Raw genomic sequence first — 16813 nt, 5'->3', positions numbered from 1 at the left:
GCTGAGGAGGAAGGGAGCTCCTCCTCAGATGGGAGCAGGACATGGGGACTGCCCAAGGTCCCAGCCCTGGGTGGCCGTGCCTCCAGGTGTCCTGGCAAGGTTGGCCTTGGCAGCTCTTTTGCCTCTGCAGAGCCGCTACATAGTGGTCCCATGAGGTCTCCCAGCCTTGGGCACGTGCATGAACCACACAAGAACTGCAGGTATCTGATGAGGCTCTGTTGGCCACCTTGCAGTGATGACCATGTCCCATTGACATCTGTTTAGGATTTGGGCCTGCACAAGTCCTGGAGAAGAAACCCTTCATGGCAGGTGCTATGTAAGTGTACTGGGCAGGGTGGTTGCTGTAGATGGGGAGGACCTGAAGGATGCCTTTGCACCCCTGAACATTCCTCTCATTTTCTCAGTGGTGGTTATTCTAACACAGTCTGTTGCTCCCACAGCTCTTGCCTCACTGGTTTTCTTCCGCCAGCCCAGTCAGAGCAGTGCTGCTGGTGCTGGGCACTGTGGAAACACTCTGCAAAGCATCTTTGCCACCCTTTGGCTGACATCTTCTGGCAGATGTTCCTCCTGCCAGATGGAGATGGACTGGTTTATTCAACTGCTCTCTGCAGAGGCTGCTCCCCTCAAGAGCTTCAGATTTTTCCAGCCATTTCCTTACCTCCTTTTTTTCCCCTGGAGCAGAGAAGCCCCTGGTGCTTCCTGAGGAAGGTCCGACATGCAGCTCTAGGAGAAGGTAAATGAAACTCTCCAGAGCTTGTCACCTTCTTCCTACCTGGTCTCATTCCCTCAGCCCCTCTTCACCTCTGGAGGTGCAGGCTGCCGGTTGGGACCCGAAGGCAGCCCCCACCTGACCCTGGAGCCGGTGCTGGGAAGAGGGCTGTGGGAGAAGGAGCTGTGGGCAGCCTCTTCGGGGAGCTACTGCCCGGTGCAGACCCTCGTCCCAGTCCCCCTCCGAGCTGTGGTGCAGCCCTGCCCGGCCATGGGCCCCGCTCATCCTGACCCCCACCCGCGGGCCCACGTCCCCGACCCAGTGAGGTGCCCGATGCCCGGGGCTGGGGCTGCCCCAGTGCCCCCGGCTGCTCTGGGCTGGGGCGGTGGGACGGGCCCGGGCTGCCAGGCCCTGCCCTGCCGCCCTCCCGTGGGGAGCCCCCACGGTCCCGGTCCCTGGGGATGGATGCAGGTAACGGGATCTTGCTCCCCTGGGCAACACAGGATTTAATCAGCCCGCAATACCAAGCGGAGAAGTTTGCCTGTTATTTTTATTTTATTTATCGGCAGCAGTTAAACTATTTCATAAAGGAATCATGTTCCTATCTAAAATAGATCGAGCAATAAAAAGGTGTGGAGACCAGACGAGGGAAGGTGTGTGGAGGTATAGCATACAGAGAATTTGTATTCCTCTCCCTTCTTATTCAACCTGCGGATGATAAATTGCATAGTTCACATGTTTACAGAGCTTTGCAAAAGGTTCGCAGTTACCTCCTCTATAATATACATTAATGTAGGGAAAACCGACATTTGAAACTGTAGAAACATCAGAAACCCTGTGGAAAGGTAAATCATGAGCATAACATTGCCAAGACCTCTTCTCATATTGACAGGAAAGGATTTGCACTGAGAAATCCTATTAATAGAGATTATTTGCATAGATCTTTTGTGCACAGACTCCAAATCATTTGTATTATATGTACTTCTCCTGTGGCATGTATGTTAAAACAATGTATTTTTCATAATATATTCATTTTGCCACTTACAAATATACACAGCCATGACTCACCAGTATTGAGTTTCTCCTGCAGAAGTGAAGTCAAGCTTACAGATCTGTAAATGCTGGGATTGCGGTGCTCCCTCCCGTTTTTCAGTGTAAACTTCATTAAACACTCATCAGTTCTCAATAATTCCCTTTCCAGTAAGTTATCACAACTGCTCCACAAAAGCTTTCCAGCATCTCCCTCTCCCTTTACAATCCTAGGATGTGATTTATCACTCCAGTCTGGGTGCACTGACAACTTTTAATAGTACTAATTGCCTTACTATCCACTCCAGTGCAAGAGTAAAACCTTTTGACATTTTCCTTCCTTCCCTGAGGAAAACAAATTCCAGTTCCTGGGACGTTGCCTTCTGCTGCCTCTGTGGGCGAGGAACTCCTTTAGGCCCTTTGCTTTATCAGCCTCATCTGTCACCAACTTTCCATTCCCGTCTCTCTCTCGGTGCTCCCTAATCGCTTTGCATATTCTGGTTTTTTGTAGGTTTTTTCCCTCTTCCTTTTTCATTTGTGATGTCAATCTTCATCACATATTCTATTCCTTATTTTCTGTCAATGATGTACTTTTTCACATCAGGCTCTGTGATACTTACCTTTCTCCGGTTTACTATTTTTAAGTTAGTGTAGGAGTGCCTATTAAAAAAAAAAAAAAAAAGAAATGCCTTTTTCTGGCTGTTCCATTTTTGAGAATTTGCGGCAACAACTCCGAGCAAATCACACACGTAAACAAATTCCTGCATGTCACCTACCCGAGTATCTTAATTTTCTAAAAGCAAATCTAATATCACAAAAACATTTGGCAGGTCTCTAACCTTTCCAATGCTGATGATATAATAAATAAATTTGCTTTTTTTTTTTTTAAGTGAAAAACTGGAATTAATTGCAGTGCCACATACCCTCAGCATCTATTTTTTGTGCTCAGTGTGAATAGTATGAAGAGACCAGCCATAGAAGAGCATTTATGGTGTAAGTTCAGATGTGCAGGAGCACAAGGCTAAACCCAGGAGAAAGACCGGGGGGCTGAGTGGGATAACACCTACTGTCACAGTCCCACAGACGTGCTGCTTGGATGGGACCACTGGAGCCTTCTTCCCACAGCAGGGTGGTTGGTTATCAACACTGGATCAGGTCAGCTGTGGCTTTGTTCAGCCAAATCTTGTAACCCCTGAGGAGGGAGAACCCACACCTGCCCTGGGTGACTTGTCCCAGTGCTGCACCACCCTCCTGGTGGAAGAGCTTTTCCTAATGTCCAGTGTGACCCTCCCAAGCCACAGCTTGTGGCTGCTGCCCCTCGTTGAGGAGGGTTTGGCTCCATCATCTTTGTAACTCCCCTTCAAGTAGTTGTAGGCTGCCTTACATTGCCCCTCAGCCTCCTCTTCCCCAGGCTGAACAACCTCAGGTCCTATGCTTTAGGCCCTAACCAGCTTAGGTGTTTTTCTCTGGACCCTTTCCTCTTTCTCCACATCCATCTTGAACCGGAGGGCCCAGAAGTGGTCACAGTATTCCAGGTGTGGCCTCACCAGCGCTAAGTACGGACAGGCGGTTCACAACTTTCCGTAACTGCTGACCGTGCTCCTCCTAAGGCACCTCAGTATGCGATTTCCTTCACGTGCAGTGAAAGCGCAAGGTTCATTCAAATTCAATTTGAGGTCCACCATCGCCGCCTTGCCCTTTCCGGCACAGCTGCTACTCAGCCAGAGCCTGTCTATGGAGTTAACCTGCCCCAGGCACTGGACTTTCTGCTTCTCCTTGCTGAACTCTGCGGGATTGCTCTTTGTGCAATGCTCAACTTCCCCAGCTTTGCCTTTGAATCAAAGCTCTACACTTTAGTGTGCCAAATGCCTCCTCCTGATTTGGTGTCACCCACAGATTTGTTAAGGGGCTGCATTCTGGCCCATCACACAGGTCTTTGATGAAGATATTGAACAATATTCATGCAGCAGCAGTCCCTGATATACTCCTCTGATATACAGTGTCCCAGCTGGACACCAAGACATTGATCGCTGCCCTTGGGGCCTGGCAGTGGAGGCAGTTTTCAGCCCACGTAAGAGCCCACTCCACCAGCCCCCCCTTCTCTATATAGCCAGTCATTTCATCAGAGAAGGAGAACAGGCCAGGCAAGCATGATTTGCCCTTGGTAAATCGCCTTCTTGTCCTTCATGCCCTTGGCAGTTCAAACGTGTTGCATGGAATTCATCTCACCCAACCTTCAGTACCTACAGGTGAGCAAGTCATGGCCTGGGCTGCCTTTAAAAACAGTGAGGAAAAGTGGGTCCTTCTAGGTCAGATTCATCTGAGCCACTGTAGATGTCAATTTTAGAATAAGGTAAATTTCCACAGCGATGTCTGTTTGCTTTCATTTATATAAGCAGGCCATAGGGTACCTAGCTCGACATCCATATTCAGACAGACAAATTCCGCTTCTTATGCCTTCCCTTCAACTCCTATACATTGTGCAGTCCATGGTTTTCTGATTCTTTACAGACTATCTGAGAGCCTCAATGCCTAACTAGAGATTCCTGTAACAACATGAAAAGAGAAAAAATGTGTGTATCGCTTCCAATGTTTGTTCTACCTTTGCTTTCCTATACAAACCAGTTAGTCATTAAAGCATACGCTTAGCTTTACTTGCACAAGCAGCCTCAAATCAAAGCTCCTACAGGAGCCAGCATGCAGTTTAGCTGGCACAAGAAGCTTTTAAGTTTGGAAATTAAGTATCATATTTGATGCCATAGAAATAATTATTATCAATGTTTTGAAAGGCAATTTCTCATTATTTTTTAACTTTAATAATCATACACTGTTATAGAAGCATTAAAATATAGACTCCCTTACTGTTACTAATTCTCGTTCCTCCTCTTTATTGTCCCAAGTGGATTCTGAAACAGTATTTGGCAACACTTGACCTTCATACATTCCTTTCATACATCTGCAGGTTTTTCTTATGTTTACAGATTTGTTCAGATGTATTTTGGCTTAGATTTCTGTCTGAGCAACATCAACTATCAAAGCATTTCAATTGTCTCACTGGGGAGGATTTGAAATCTGAAAATAAAAATCTGTATATTTGGCTGCAGTTTATTTATGAGTTTGTTGTCTGTTAAACATAAGAAAACAGCATAACCCTTACTTCACAATTAATACTCCAAGAAAGTAAGATGTTTAATTAAAAATCATACTAGATATGTTGGTTCTTAATTCTCTAGGTCCCATGAATGCGTATTGGCAAGTGTGTGTAGATAGCCTCTTGTTGCGATGAAAGTTTGAAGCATGTATGTTAAATGGGAATTGTATGGTTCAATAATCATTCATTTCCTTTGTGGATGTTAACATTAAGTATTTTTAAAATATACAGTGCACGTATGCAGAAACATTTTTTTACAGATTAAGGTTGTGAGCAGTTGATTTTGTGGGGTTTTGACAGTGAAGCCAAGAACTCTTGTATCAAGGATGAGTTGTGTAACAATATATTCCAGTTCTCAGGTAAGCGTCGTACCAAACAGACAGCAAAATATCCTGGCTGTAACCAACCTTCCTTCCTTCCTTCCTTCCTATTAGAGCACTTCCACTTCAAGCAGCATATTTAACTATTTAGCAATGATTTAAGGTAAACTTTGAGGAGATGAGACCCAAGTTTCTGTCCTCACTCCCATGAACTGCTGAGAGACATCCACACGACAGCATGTGTCAGCAGGAGAGACCAAGGATATCTCATGCCAAAATACCTTATGGTTTGGTAGGTAGGGTACTGCTCTAGGAAGCAGGAGAGGTTTCCCAGGAAGAGGTAACTGAATGTGGTCTCCAGCTTCCTTGAGCTCTCTAACCCAGAGGCGTTAGCTGGCAGATGGTCCAACAGCTGAACTGGCTCGTGGGATTTATTCCGCAACTTCACCCCATTTTCAAGCACTGCATTTCCTCTTTTTCACAGACCAGCAATAGTGCATGCTGTGGTGCTCTATTCTAGGTAACTACAAAAAAAAGAAGACAGGCAAAACAAAAGCAGGGAGGTAGGAACACTATTGTGGTTTACCCCGGCAGGCAGCCAAACACCACACAGCCACTCACTCACTCTCCCTCTCCTCCCAGTGGGATGGGGGAGAGAATAAAAAAAAAAAGTTAAAATTCATGGATTGAAATAAAGACAGTTTAATAGAACAAAAAAGGAAGGGAAAATAATAATAATAATAATGATGATGATGATGATAGAATATACAAAATGAGTGATACACAATGCAATTGCTCACCACCCGCCGACTGATGCCCAGCCAGTCCCTGAGCAGCGGTCACTGCTCCCCAGCCAACTCCCCCCAGCTTATATACTGAGCATGACGTCATATGGTATGGAATACCCCTTTGGCCAGTTGGGTCAGCTGTCCTGGCTGTGCTCCCTCCCAGCTTCTTGTGCACCCGGCAGAGCATGGGAAGCTGAAAAGTCCTTGACTATGTAAGCACTACTTAGCAACAACTAAAACATCAGTGTGTTATCAACATTCTTCTCACACTAAATCCAAAACACAGCACTATGCCAGCTACTAGGAAGAAAATTAACTATCCCAGTCAAAACCAGGACAAACATGCAGCGCACTGAGAAACTGGGGGCACAGAGGTCAGGGGACAAGAGAAGAGGGTGAGGGAGGCAGAGGACCTCTGGGTGCTGAACCCATGAACTAGTCAAATCTGTTAATGCTGTATTGGTTTACCCAAGCTATAAACTACAGCCAGCGTGGGTCCGGCAAGATTTCTTAGTTAAAGCATAGCACCACTTGTGCTAGGGTTAGCCATGCTGTTTCCAGTCCAGTGTGCGAGCACAAAAGCCCACGTCAACTCTCTGCACCACGTTCCTCAGCACTCCAAGATTTAGATGGCTTCTTAGCTTGAATGCGGGGCCAAACCCAATCAAGGTTTCAGGCTGCGCTGGATCAGCACTGGATGCCTTGTGCCAACTCAACCCACAATTATCTTAATTAAAATTGGCCTCTGGTCTTACAGGTCCTAAAGAATGTCAGCTGTCTCAGCAGTTGAGAACCCTGCTTCCAAAATTGCCCTAAAACAACAAACGTCAACTCTTCCATTTGTCCGAGTACTGGGACATCACCACATTGCATCAGATCTGCTTCCCAATCGGACAAAGGAAAAACAGCTCTTTAAGCTGATCATTTCTGTCTAGTTTTTGAACTATAATACAAAAGACAAGGGAGGATGAAACCTCCTCCTCTTGGTACATTTCAATCTTAGTCCTTCCCCTCCACCACCCACCTGCCCCACGCACAGTCCTAGGGTGACCAAAACCCACATTTTTTTCATGATCGATCTCCCTTCCAAAATGTCACCTAGTTCTAGCTGTGCTGAATTTGGGTGAACATCATTATCTTTTTCCACTATCACCTATAGACCACATGCAGGCAGCTGCATGCTACAAAAGTGTGATTTTAAAGTAATTCTCTGAGATTCCCAACAATTTTCAAGAGGTTAGGAGGAGGTATTACTGATGCTTCTTGACATTACCGTATGCTACGTATGTTATGAAATGTGCGCAGGCACCAATTTTGAATTAGTGTTGTCTTCCGCATTTTACTCTGTATGCATCCCCGCTTCTCAAGACCTCATGACAAATGCACTTGAATCTAGGAGGCAGCTCTCTCTTTAACTCCAGTATTTTAATTTTAAGTCTGGCTGCTAAAACAGAAACAGCCTTCAAAGCCAAATTCTGGCCTCTTAAAATTCAGGAATAAGATCACACAAAACCACACCAATAATAAGGTCACACTGGTTTTGACCAACCAGTCATCTCACTTTAAATTAAAACTTATTGCCCAATGCGGCTTTAACGAAAAAGAAATAATTTCAGAAAATGGATTGTCCTGTTAAGATAATACAGAACAAATAGCTGATCTAGTAGCAATCTCTCCCATAACTCATTATTTAGTGAACTTTCAACAGCTGTTCACTACAGAGGGATAGATGGCATGTCTTAGTCAATCATTTAGCTTAGCATTCAATTTTGAAAAGTGACTGATAACAACTGTTTGAGGGGAAAAAACACACAAGCCTGTAGAAGGCAAAGGTAGGATAATCTGATCACTAGAATGATTTTATCCTGAACTTCACCAAGCAATATTAGCTATGGCCAGAGAAACATAAACTTGCTTTTCTTGCATCTTTAGATATGACTGAGCACTCCTGCAATTTACCTAAATGTTGCCCCATCTTTCCCTGGATGGAGCCTGTTCCCTGGTTTCATCAGCACGCAGTGCAGATGAGTTCCACGGACCAATTACGCCTTGTGTGAAAAGGTGTTCCCCCGTGCTAGGTTCGTGTTTTCCACCTTCCAGTTAAGTTCTTCAGCTATACAATAAAAAGCATAGAAATGCTGGCTCAGCCTTTCGTTAATTTACATACTTCTAACACTTTCCTTCTTAATCATCTGCTTTCTAAAATGGATGTTCTTGGTTTTTTCCCCAAAAACTGCTCTTCAAAAAATTTTCTTCAATCTTTATTTCACCATTCTCTGAATCTTCTTAGCCTGCATTAGTTTTTCTCAGAGGGTAACAGTAACTTTGAAATAAATCATTCCAGAGAAGAATTTACCACCAGAAACATAGTATTTCTGTCATGCTCCATTCTGTTCTCGATAATCCCATTCGTTTGATCACATAAAGAGCATTCCCTTATGCACAGTGACACACAAGACTCTGTCCTGAGCTGACACGTACAAAATCTCAGATATTTGCAAGAAAAGCTGCATTTGTCTCCGTACTTTATGTTTATCAAAGTCTGCCACTCCATCTGATCTCCTCACCCCGCCAGTTCTAGCTGTAGTTCCTGGTAGCACCCCCTCTGCCTCACCAACCTGAGGACCTGTATCAAAGAATTCAGTAAGTATCACTGTGCCAGCAGCCATTCTTCTTCTCAGTTCAGGAATGCATTACCTAAGGCCAATCCTAATACAAACCACCAGTGTTCACCTTTTCGGTTACACCATTTCTCCTTATTTTTTGGTCCCTCAGACAGCTTTACATCTACCACAACATTATGCTTCTTATTCCAAAGGCTTCAAAAAATAAAATAATAATAAAAAACCCAAATATATTTAATTCAATCAGTTCTTTATTCATTGCCTTTCCGAGAATGGTAAGAGAATAGCAGAAAAACTTTCCTCTGCAGAAATCCGTCTTGCATGCTACTATGCAAGTTGTTTGTTTGTTTTGGTTTTTTTGTTTCTACTTTTACCTATGAAGTATATTCCCTTGGTCACATGAGCAGCCTTTTAAGCAAGCACACTAAAAGATTCTTCCTCGAAATCCTTTCACAGAGTAGGCTCTTTTTAAAAAGGCGAGTTTGCGGGTTCATGCCCCTGAGGCGGTGGCTTCATTCCTAAAGCCCTTCAGAACGCCCGAGTTCATTCCAGTCAGGGTGGGTGACTCACATCAGTTGGCTTCAGCAACTCTTTTGACATGCCAAAAATCCATTAGCTTCATCAGCAGAAGAAAGCTGACTGGTTACCTTCCCACTATCCTTCGGGCTGAACACTAAGGCAAAGAAACTTCCATGTTTTAACATTTTAATCTTTCTTAATTTTTCTTTAAATCCCAGATGACCCAGCACACACATTCCTCCTTGGGCTTCCCATTTCCAATAAATTGCAATAATTGCGTTTACATAGCTTTAGATATTCACCTTAAAAAAAATATTTAGGATGCTAAGATTTTGTTTGTGGCCATTTATGTTCCTTGGGTTTGGGGGTTTGGTTTGCGTGTTAAGTTTTATTTTCAAAAGTCTTAAACAGGCTTTAGTTTAACTAAACCCTTAAACCTCACAGATATCACAGATATGCATGACGTGCTTCGAAACTTACTCAACTTGGCCAGAAGCACGCGTACGTGAAGTCAACATGACCTCACGTACAGACCTCTGAAGTCTGCAGATGCACTGATCTAAATATATAGTAGGTTTCCACGTCAAACGCCTTTCACGTACAGCCCAGCTGATGGATGTTCATCCCATGTCCTGTACATCAGAAATTCACATCTTTCCATCTGGTGCTAATGAATCGCTGTTGTTTTTCAGACACGTGAACATGAACCCAACAGAACCTGCGTGAGTGAGACTCCATTTCACATTAACTTGCTGGCACAGTAAAAACCAGAGAAATGGGGGCTGAGCAAACAGTCCTTCTTGGCTGGAAATTTCTAAAAGGTTCACAAGCTTGAAATGCTGAAAGATGCATTAAGCATTTGTTTGGATTCTCAACTTCTTTAGAATAACCTAGTAACAAATTACCAAAACCACCTTAAAAACCTACTTGAGAATAAATTTTCCATCCCACCCACAGTTATGCTTCCAATCTCCTTTAGAATCCGCTTCCTGCTTTGATCTGTCAAAGGTGGAAGCAGTAAACACATCGAGCAGATTAAGTCCCACTTGCTTTCCCGGACTTCAGAAGAAATAGGCGCTCTTCCAGTAAGCTAACTGAAGCCAATCTGTACCCTCATTTTTCCATAGCTGACACCCTAGACAGTGAAAGTCAAATTAAGCGACAACTGTAAAAAAAAATTCTGTCTGATTTGGGGAGAACATAGTGGCAATAGAGGTGAGTATGAAAGTGAGTATCATTTCCAGCGAAAGTGAACTGCAAGAGCAGCCTTCGGTTCCTTCAAGGCACTTTGTACTGACATCCTACCAAGCCCTACAAGGTACCGGCCCTTGCAAAGTGCTCGGATAGAAGCCTCATCTCGTCATCTCGCCAACTACTGACATCTGAAATGACCTCCGTGGTTTACTGAGTGTAAAACAACGAAGCATCAGATCACTGTGGAGTCTGCGCTTGCAACAATTATCTATGTACTACAGTTTTATCAATGAGTTTATGCATGTCTACACATCTGGGAAAAATAACATACATACATTTACTTAGCACACAAATATCACAAGTATCTCTGCAAATATTTATACCAGATGCCTGCAGGCTATAAACATGAGACTTCCTTATTTTCGATGTACACAAAGGCCAGAGTCAAAGTTAATTTTCACCTTTAATAAGCTCATGATTTTTTGTTATTTAATACTCTGTAAAAAGGTATTACAGATTGATAGATTATTGCAGTGACTTCTAAAGAACATGGACAGCCATGAGGCTGAGACTACAATATCATATACATTATGTAGTCATTGATACTATTTACTACAGCGTGAAGAAAAATACTTCTAAAATAAACAATATTTAACGGAAAACATAGAAATGGAGCTTTCTTTCTTACAGTATGGTTACATATCTATATTCCAAGAATAACATTTTAAAAAATGCTAGATCTTGAAAGGTCATAGATAAAAAGAGTCATGATGAAGATGAACCAGTTTTGCCCAGAAATGCTATAATGAGCACACTGCACAGTTTTTCAGCAAATCCTAGTTTTGCCAAGCTTTAAGAGGCAAAAGCCTGAAATGTAAAAGCTTCCAAATTGTCTAGCTAGTCCACTCGTCCTCCTCTGGAAGGCCCAGTGACCCACACTGCTCTAAGACCGCGTGTCACCACAACTGTTCTTTGCTGACATGAATGCCATTGGGAAGAGACGATTCAGGTCCTTACGATGCCAGGCCTAACAAAAAGCCTCCAACAAATCCACTGGACACCACGATGTTCTGCTTGACAAATTCTGTTGACTGAGAAGAAAAATAATATTCGTAAAGAACTGAGTCAGTTGTGTCCGATTGTAACATTTCATACTCATCACAATCGCCTGGAAACAAGAATACTAAAATTATGGAGCAGGGGGAGCAATGTGTTTAAAAATGTGGCAACTGCTGGCACCAATGGAGTGGAAACTGACTCTCAACTGTCTTTAACAATATATTTAAAATACAGTTAGCATTTCAGAAGTCAAAATACAGGAGAATTGTCATAGCAATTTCATGCCAATACCACTCTTGTTTTGATTAAACCAAGACAGATGTTTTACAAACTCCCTTGGCAAAAAAGCATGAGCACTACCATCACTTCAATTTTAATCACATGAAAAAAGTTTTAAAAAAAAAAAATACTGTTTTTTGGAAGACTAGATCATTGAAAAAGAAATACACTTCACTCCATTATGAGCCAGATTCCTAACAACTCAATGCTACAAAAAACACATATGTATGGCAACATTTGTATACAATAGTTCATTAAGTAATACCACAGAGCATAACATGTTATATCAAACATTGCCATTTCGTAAATCCTCCACTTCAAACACTTCAGATTGGCTACCAGTGCACAATTAGAAGAAAGTAACATAATCTGGGGGAAGATGGGGGGGAAGAAAAGAAGAAGGGAAAAAAAAGAAACAACCAAAAACCTCATCCTGTCCCACCCATTTCTGCAGGGCAATGGAAAAGGACAGTTTAAGCTATCTGGGGTATAAAAGAAGCTAGAAAACCATCTCTCTTGAAACTTCCACTTGACATTCACATTAGAATTTAAGGTAATTTTAATCAACCTTTGTGCAACTCCATACAGGTTAAATCTGAGACATCAAAACTCTTAATTACAAAGCAGTAGTGTGGCTGCTGTTAGATTGTCTGCACCATATTCCAAATCGGGATTCACAGTTACTGAGAAAGAAACTTAGATCGTCTGTATGAAATTTGAAAATACGTAAAAACAGACTAAACAGACTTTTTTTAAAAAAAGATAAAACGATTAAATAGAAGTCTTCAAATGACAGAATGAAATCTCCTCAGTGACACTGATCAGTATCACAGGCTCCCTCTTTTCAACATAGTATGTAACTGACAGATTCTGAAGACAGATATACTTCAAACTGTATAAAAATGAGATAAAAACCACAACTCTAGTTACGAAGTGGTTATAGCTTTTCTCCAGAAAGAAAGGTCAGTCTTTTCCAACCAAGTAATTTTGTTATCAGCAGACTAAGACGATTTGGGTTTTGTCTTTGTAGCTACCATTTTTTAACCACAACACCCTCAACTTTTTACTGTGTCATGACCTTACTACTTTCTTGCTAGCCAAGAATCTTCACAGACTAAATGGCAAAGCCAACGGCAGTCCCTAAGCTGTATCAGCTGTAGAAATGCATTAACTTCAAAGTTCGTGTGTCATCTTTAAGAGTGAACAAAATAGAAAGCTAAATGAATAAAAGACTACAATCTGATGACTTTTCACAAAATATACAGCCAGATCATTTCTGATGCCTTCCAGTTTTGCACATGCATTTTCAACTAATCATAACCTGCAGTGGAAGGTAAGAAAAACTGGCTGGTAGAAGACAGTTTATCACCTTAGACTTACCTCTTCAATTAGAGTATTGATTTCAGGTGCTGCCTTATTTGCACGCTTTTTTAACTGTTTTTTTGCTTTGTTTACATCTTTTTCAACTCTCTTCCAGTCAACTTGTACATATCCACTATGACTAGCAATCTAGGAAAAGAAAGTGCATTTAGTTGTAGTTACAACTGCATAACAGTTGTAGTTAATATTTTATGAGTCAAAATACAGTATCTTAGTGCCTACACATTTTTTTTCTTTTTTAATTACAGATATAGGAAATGACAAAGTGCCAAATAAGCAGGTACTCTGCTTCAAACACTAGTATTTTCCACAACAACAACAATTCAAATTAGAACAAGCAATGACAAAGTTCAGTAGACTACTGTTAGTTTTACCACTTCTCTATTTTTTAGTTATAAAAGCTTTAAATAACAGTATTTTTCCTTCAGCATTTACCGTAACTTTACTTGTAAGAAAAGGCAAGAGAAAAGCACGTTCATAGGACAACAATGAAAAACTGTTTCATTTCAGCATCTTTCAGAATTGTCAAATTCCGATTTGTGGCAGGATATTTGGTACTAATCAGAATCATCCCTAGAAATACTGAAAATTATTATTTTATCCTACATCATTTAAACTGTCAAAGAAAAAAGTATTTAATACAAGAGAATTCTCATACTTTCTACAAAATCAGTAAGTAGAAAAATAACATGGCCTGTGTACAGCAGAAGTTCTGTAACATCAGCAAAATGGATAGGTTTTGGGGGATTGTTCACGCTAATTTACATTCAAACTCCCAAAATGCTTAAACAACATCCATCAGATTTTTAGCACATTTAACCATCAACCCAACCCTTTGCCTTATTTCTCTTGCTAAGAATTTATCCTGGAAAAAAGTAAGGTGTTCTGTTAACCAACACTGACAGTCCCACCAATTTCCTTAAGACAATTCACAAAAGAAATACATATTTAAATGTTTTTAAGATCATAGCTTAAAAAAAAAAAAAAATCAGGCAATTACTGCATGCTCTAGAGAACACTTAAAACAAACAACTCATTAGTTGGAAAAAAAGACAGAAAAAATCAAAACTAAGGATTACTGCTTTTTTTAATGGCTAAAACAAATAGATACAGACCACTAAATTTAAAGGTAAATGACTGTTCTTCAAAAAACAGTTTACGAAGAATAAAATTTCTCAGATCTTTCTTAAGGTCATGTTTGGCAAATTCATGTAACTTGTGTAAAAGCGTTCTATGCAAATGGTACAATTGGTAAATAAAATTCACGGATAATGAAGTTTTGTGGAATAGATATTTACATATACAATTTTTTCAGTATGGCAGAAAAAGAAATGTTTGACATCGCTTGCAGGCACTGAATTTTATTTTTCACATAGTTCATTCTATCAAATAACTGAAATTAGATCATCTAACCTGTTTTAAAACAGACACAATAATTAAGCAACATATTTCACCACAAATAAGAATTTCATGATCCTCAAAAAAAAACCCCAAAAAACAAACCCTAAAATGAAGCAAGTGTCAGACAGATTTTGTCTAAATTAAAGTTCCTAAATGAAGCTCCTAAAAGACCACCTATGTAAGAAAGTAAACTTCAGTTTCCATTTTTGAACAAGATTTAAAAACAATTAACTGGACAAATGTAAAATGAACTTATTAAGTATTATACTCTCCTTTACTTCATACCTCAGAATATAACAAATTCATTGACCTTGCCAGTCAATTGTAAAACCACTTATCCACACAGGCACTAGTAGGAATAGCTAAGTAAGGACTGTCTATACAGTATGAAAATATGAGCAAGTCACTGGATGACATACCAGGAAAAAAAAAGTTGTGCGCTGGGGTAATTTTTATATTATACATTTAACATTACCACAAGAATTTCAAAAAGGCCGAAGTGTTGAATTGGTGCCTTTTAATTCATAAATCTGAAAACTAAATATGGACTGATCTACCTAGTCCAACACAATGTAAGAAATGCTAATATATTTGCTTGCTTGAAAGTTGTAAAAAAACCCCACAAAACAAATGGGACTTTAAAAGCAACATTTCATTAAGACTAGTTTAATTAGCTCAGTTATCCATAGAGTACAAGGATGAGGCAGAAGTTTTTAATTAAGTTCTGTTTAGCTCTCCAGTAGATACAACTTATATTTGTATCAAAACTCCAGTTTACACAACAAAAATTAGACTACTTTTCTCCCTGAACTTAGTAGCAGAAATCTGTTCAGCATTTCAGCTTTTGTACACACCTATGAAATAAGCAAGAAAGGACAATGTTTTGAATATAAAATCTATAACTGAGAAGGAAAAAAAACCACAAAACTGCATTTCATTGCAGTGATAGTCAGAGCCTCTGTCTATCTACTTTGGCTGCAATCCTACTAATTACATAACTTTGTATGTAAGCACGGAAATAATCCCTCTGAACTCAAATGTTGGTGAGACAGACTTCAATTTTTAGACCCTAATACATCATAAAAAAAATATCAGCTTACAACAGTAAATTTACATAAACACAAGTTCTTAAAGTTCATTAGTATTTTTAAACCCAGCCCCTAAAATAACAGAGAAACTAAAATAATAATATTCCATTATCAGTACTTCTATATATATTAAAGAGTCATATAGGTCTATACGTATATATTCTTAAAAGAGCCATACAGGGCTGTGTGTGTATATCTATACATACAGAAATCGCTCGCTCTCTCTATGTATATATGATAATGGAATAATATATATAAAATACATCTCTCTCTCTCTCTCATATATCACATTAGTAAAATTTATTTTTGTTCAAGATCTTCCAGAACTGTTGAAAAAATAATGGATTTTTTCCAAAAAGCAATTGAAAAAATACATCCATTCAGGAATACTAGAAGTACGTGCATCTTCTCTACAGTAATCAAAGAAAACAGAGATCTAAAGGAAAGACCTCATTTTGGGAGTGATACTGGAGAGGCACACAAGTACCTCGTTATTGTGAAACAATATTAAGAGTAATGAGAAAAAAACATTTACGAGCAAAAACCTGATATGGCAAGAAGGGATAAAAGAGTTTTAATTTCCTCAAAGACAAAATCTCTCATACTAAAAAAGGTACCCAGAAGGTACAGGTGAGCTCCCTGTGTTCAGTTGCTTGTGCAGCATCTAGAAGCCATGTATACTTCTAGGCATTTTCTGGTATTTAGACAGGTAGCAACCCCCATCACACTTAACCAGTTTCCAGAACAGATCTGCCAAATCTCTAACTTCAATATACACATAAGGAGGAACTGAGAAATGATACAACATTTTTTGTAAGAGTTTAACTGCAGAGGCTGTATCTTCAGCCACCATCTGCTGGCACAGCTCCACTGTAACCAGTGAAACTACTCCACTTTACAAAGGCAGAGAAACGATGCCCCTCCATTTCACATCAAAACCTGTCAGAAATATGGTATTTCTTTAAAAGGCTAGCTTCCAACTACCATTTGCTTTGGTTGTTCCACTTAATGTTCCCTCAAAGTCTGCAGACATCAACTGTGAAGTGGAATATTCAATGCAAAACTGAACACAACTCTTTCTTATTAAGACCCCACCCCGAGAAGCATGTTGTTCTCTCCCCACTTCACTGAGATGCCACAACACCCTCATGGCATGGTATCAACAAACCTCCGTACAATATATAGCCAAGGATATCTTAGAGTTTATTTTGCTGCTTGTGTTTTCAAAGATTTACTTTTCTTCAGTTAGAAAATAATTTAATGAAGAATTGA

At 40.4% G+C, this 16813-nt stretch overlaps 1 protein-coding gene across 4 annotated transcripts in view; it reads right to left on the bottom strand.

Annotated features, from left to right (window-relative positions):
- Positions 1–4182: 4182 nt before the first annotated feature.
- FUNDC1 (FUN14 domain containing 1) overlaps positions 4183–16813 on the bottom strand; it is a 65920-nt gene continuing 53289 nt past the window's right edge. For 3 of the 4 annotated variants that reach the window (XM_075173866.1, XM_075173877.1, XM_075173884.1), the window contains exons 4-5: positions 13053–13181; positions 10779–11425 (exon numbers count right to left, since the gene is read on the bottom strand). In XM_075173866.1, the coding sequence (XP_075029967.1) occupies positions 11348–11425; positions 13053–13181 (207 nt within the window). In that variant the 3' untranslated portion in view covers positions 10779–11347. Of the gene's footprint in view, positions 4285–5490; positions 5734–10778; positions 11426–13052; positions 13182–16813 lie in introns of those variants that run through there. The other variant, XR_012677273.1, reaches the window with a different exon arrangement.

This window comes from Calonectris borealis, chromosome 1 (assembly GCF_964195595.1).
Source record: "Calonectris borealis chromosome 1, bCalBor7.hap1.2, whole genome shotgun sequence".
In the NCBI taxonomy this organism is placed as follows: Eukaryota; Metazoa; Chordata; class Aves; order Procellariiformes; family Procellariidae; genus Calonectris; species Calonectris borealis.
This window is presented reverse-complemented; position numbering and strand designations above follow the sequence as displayed.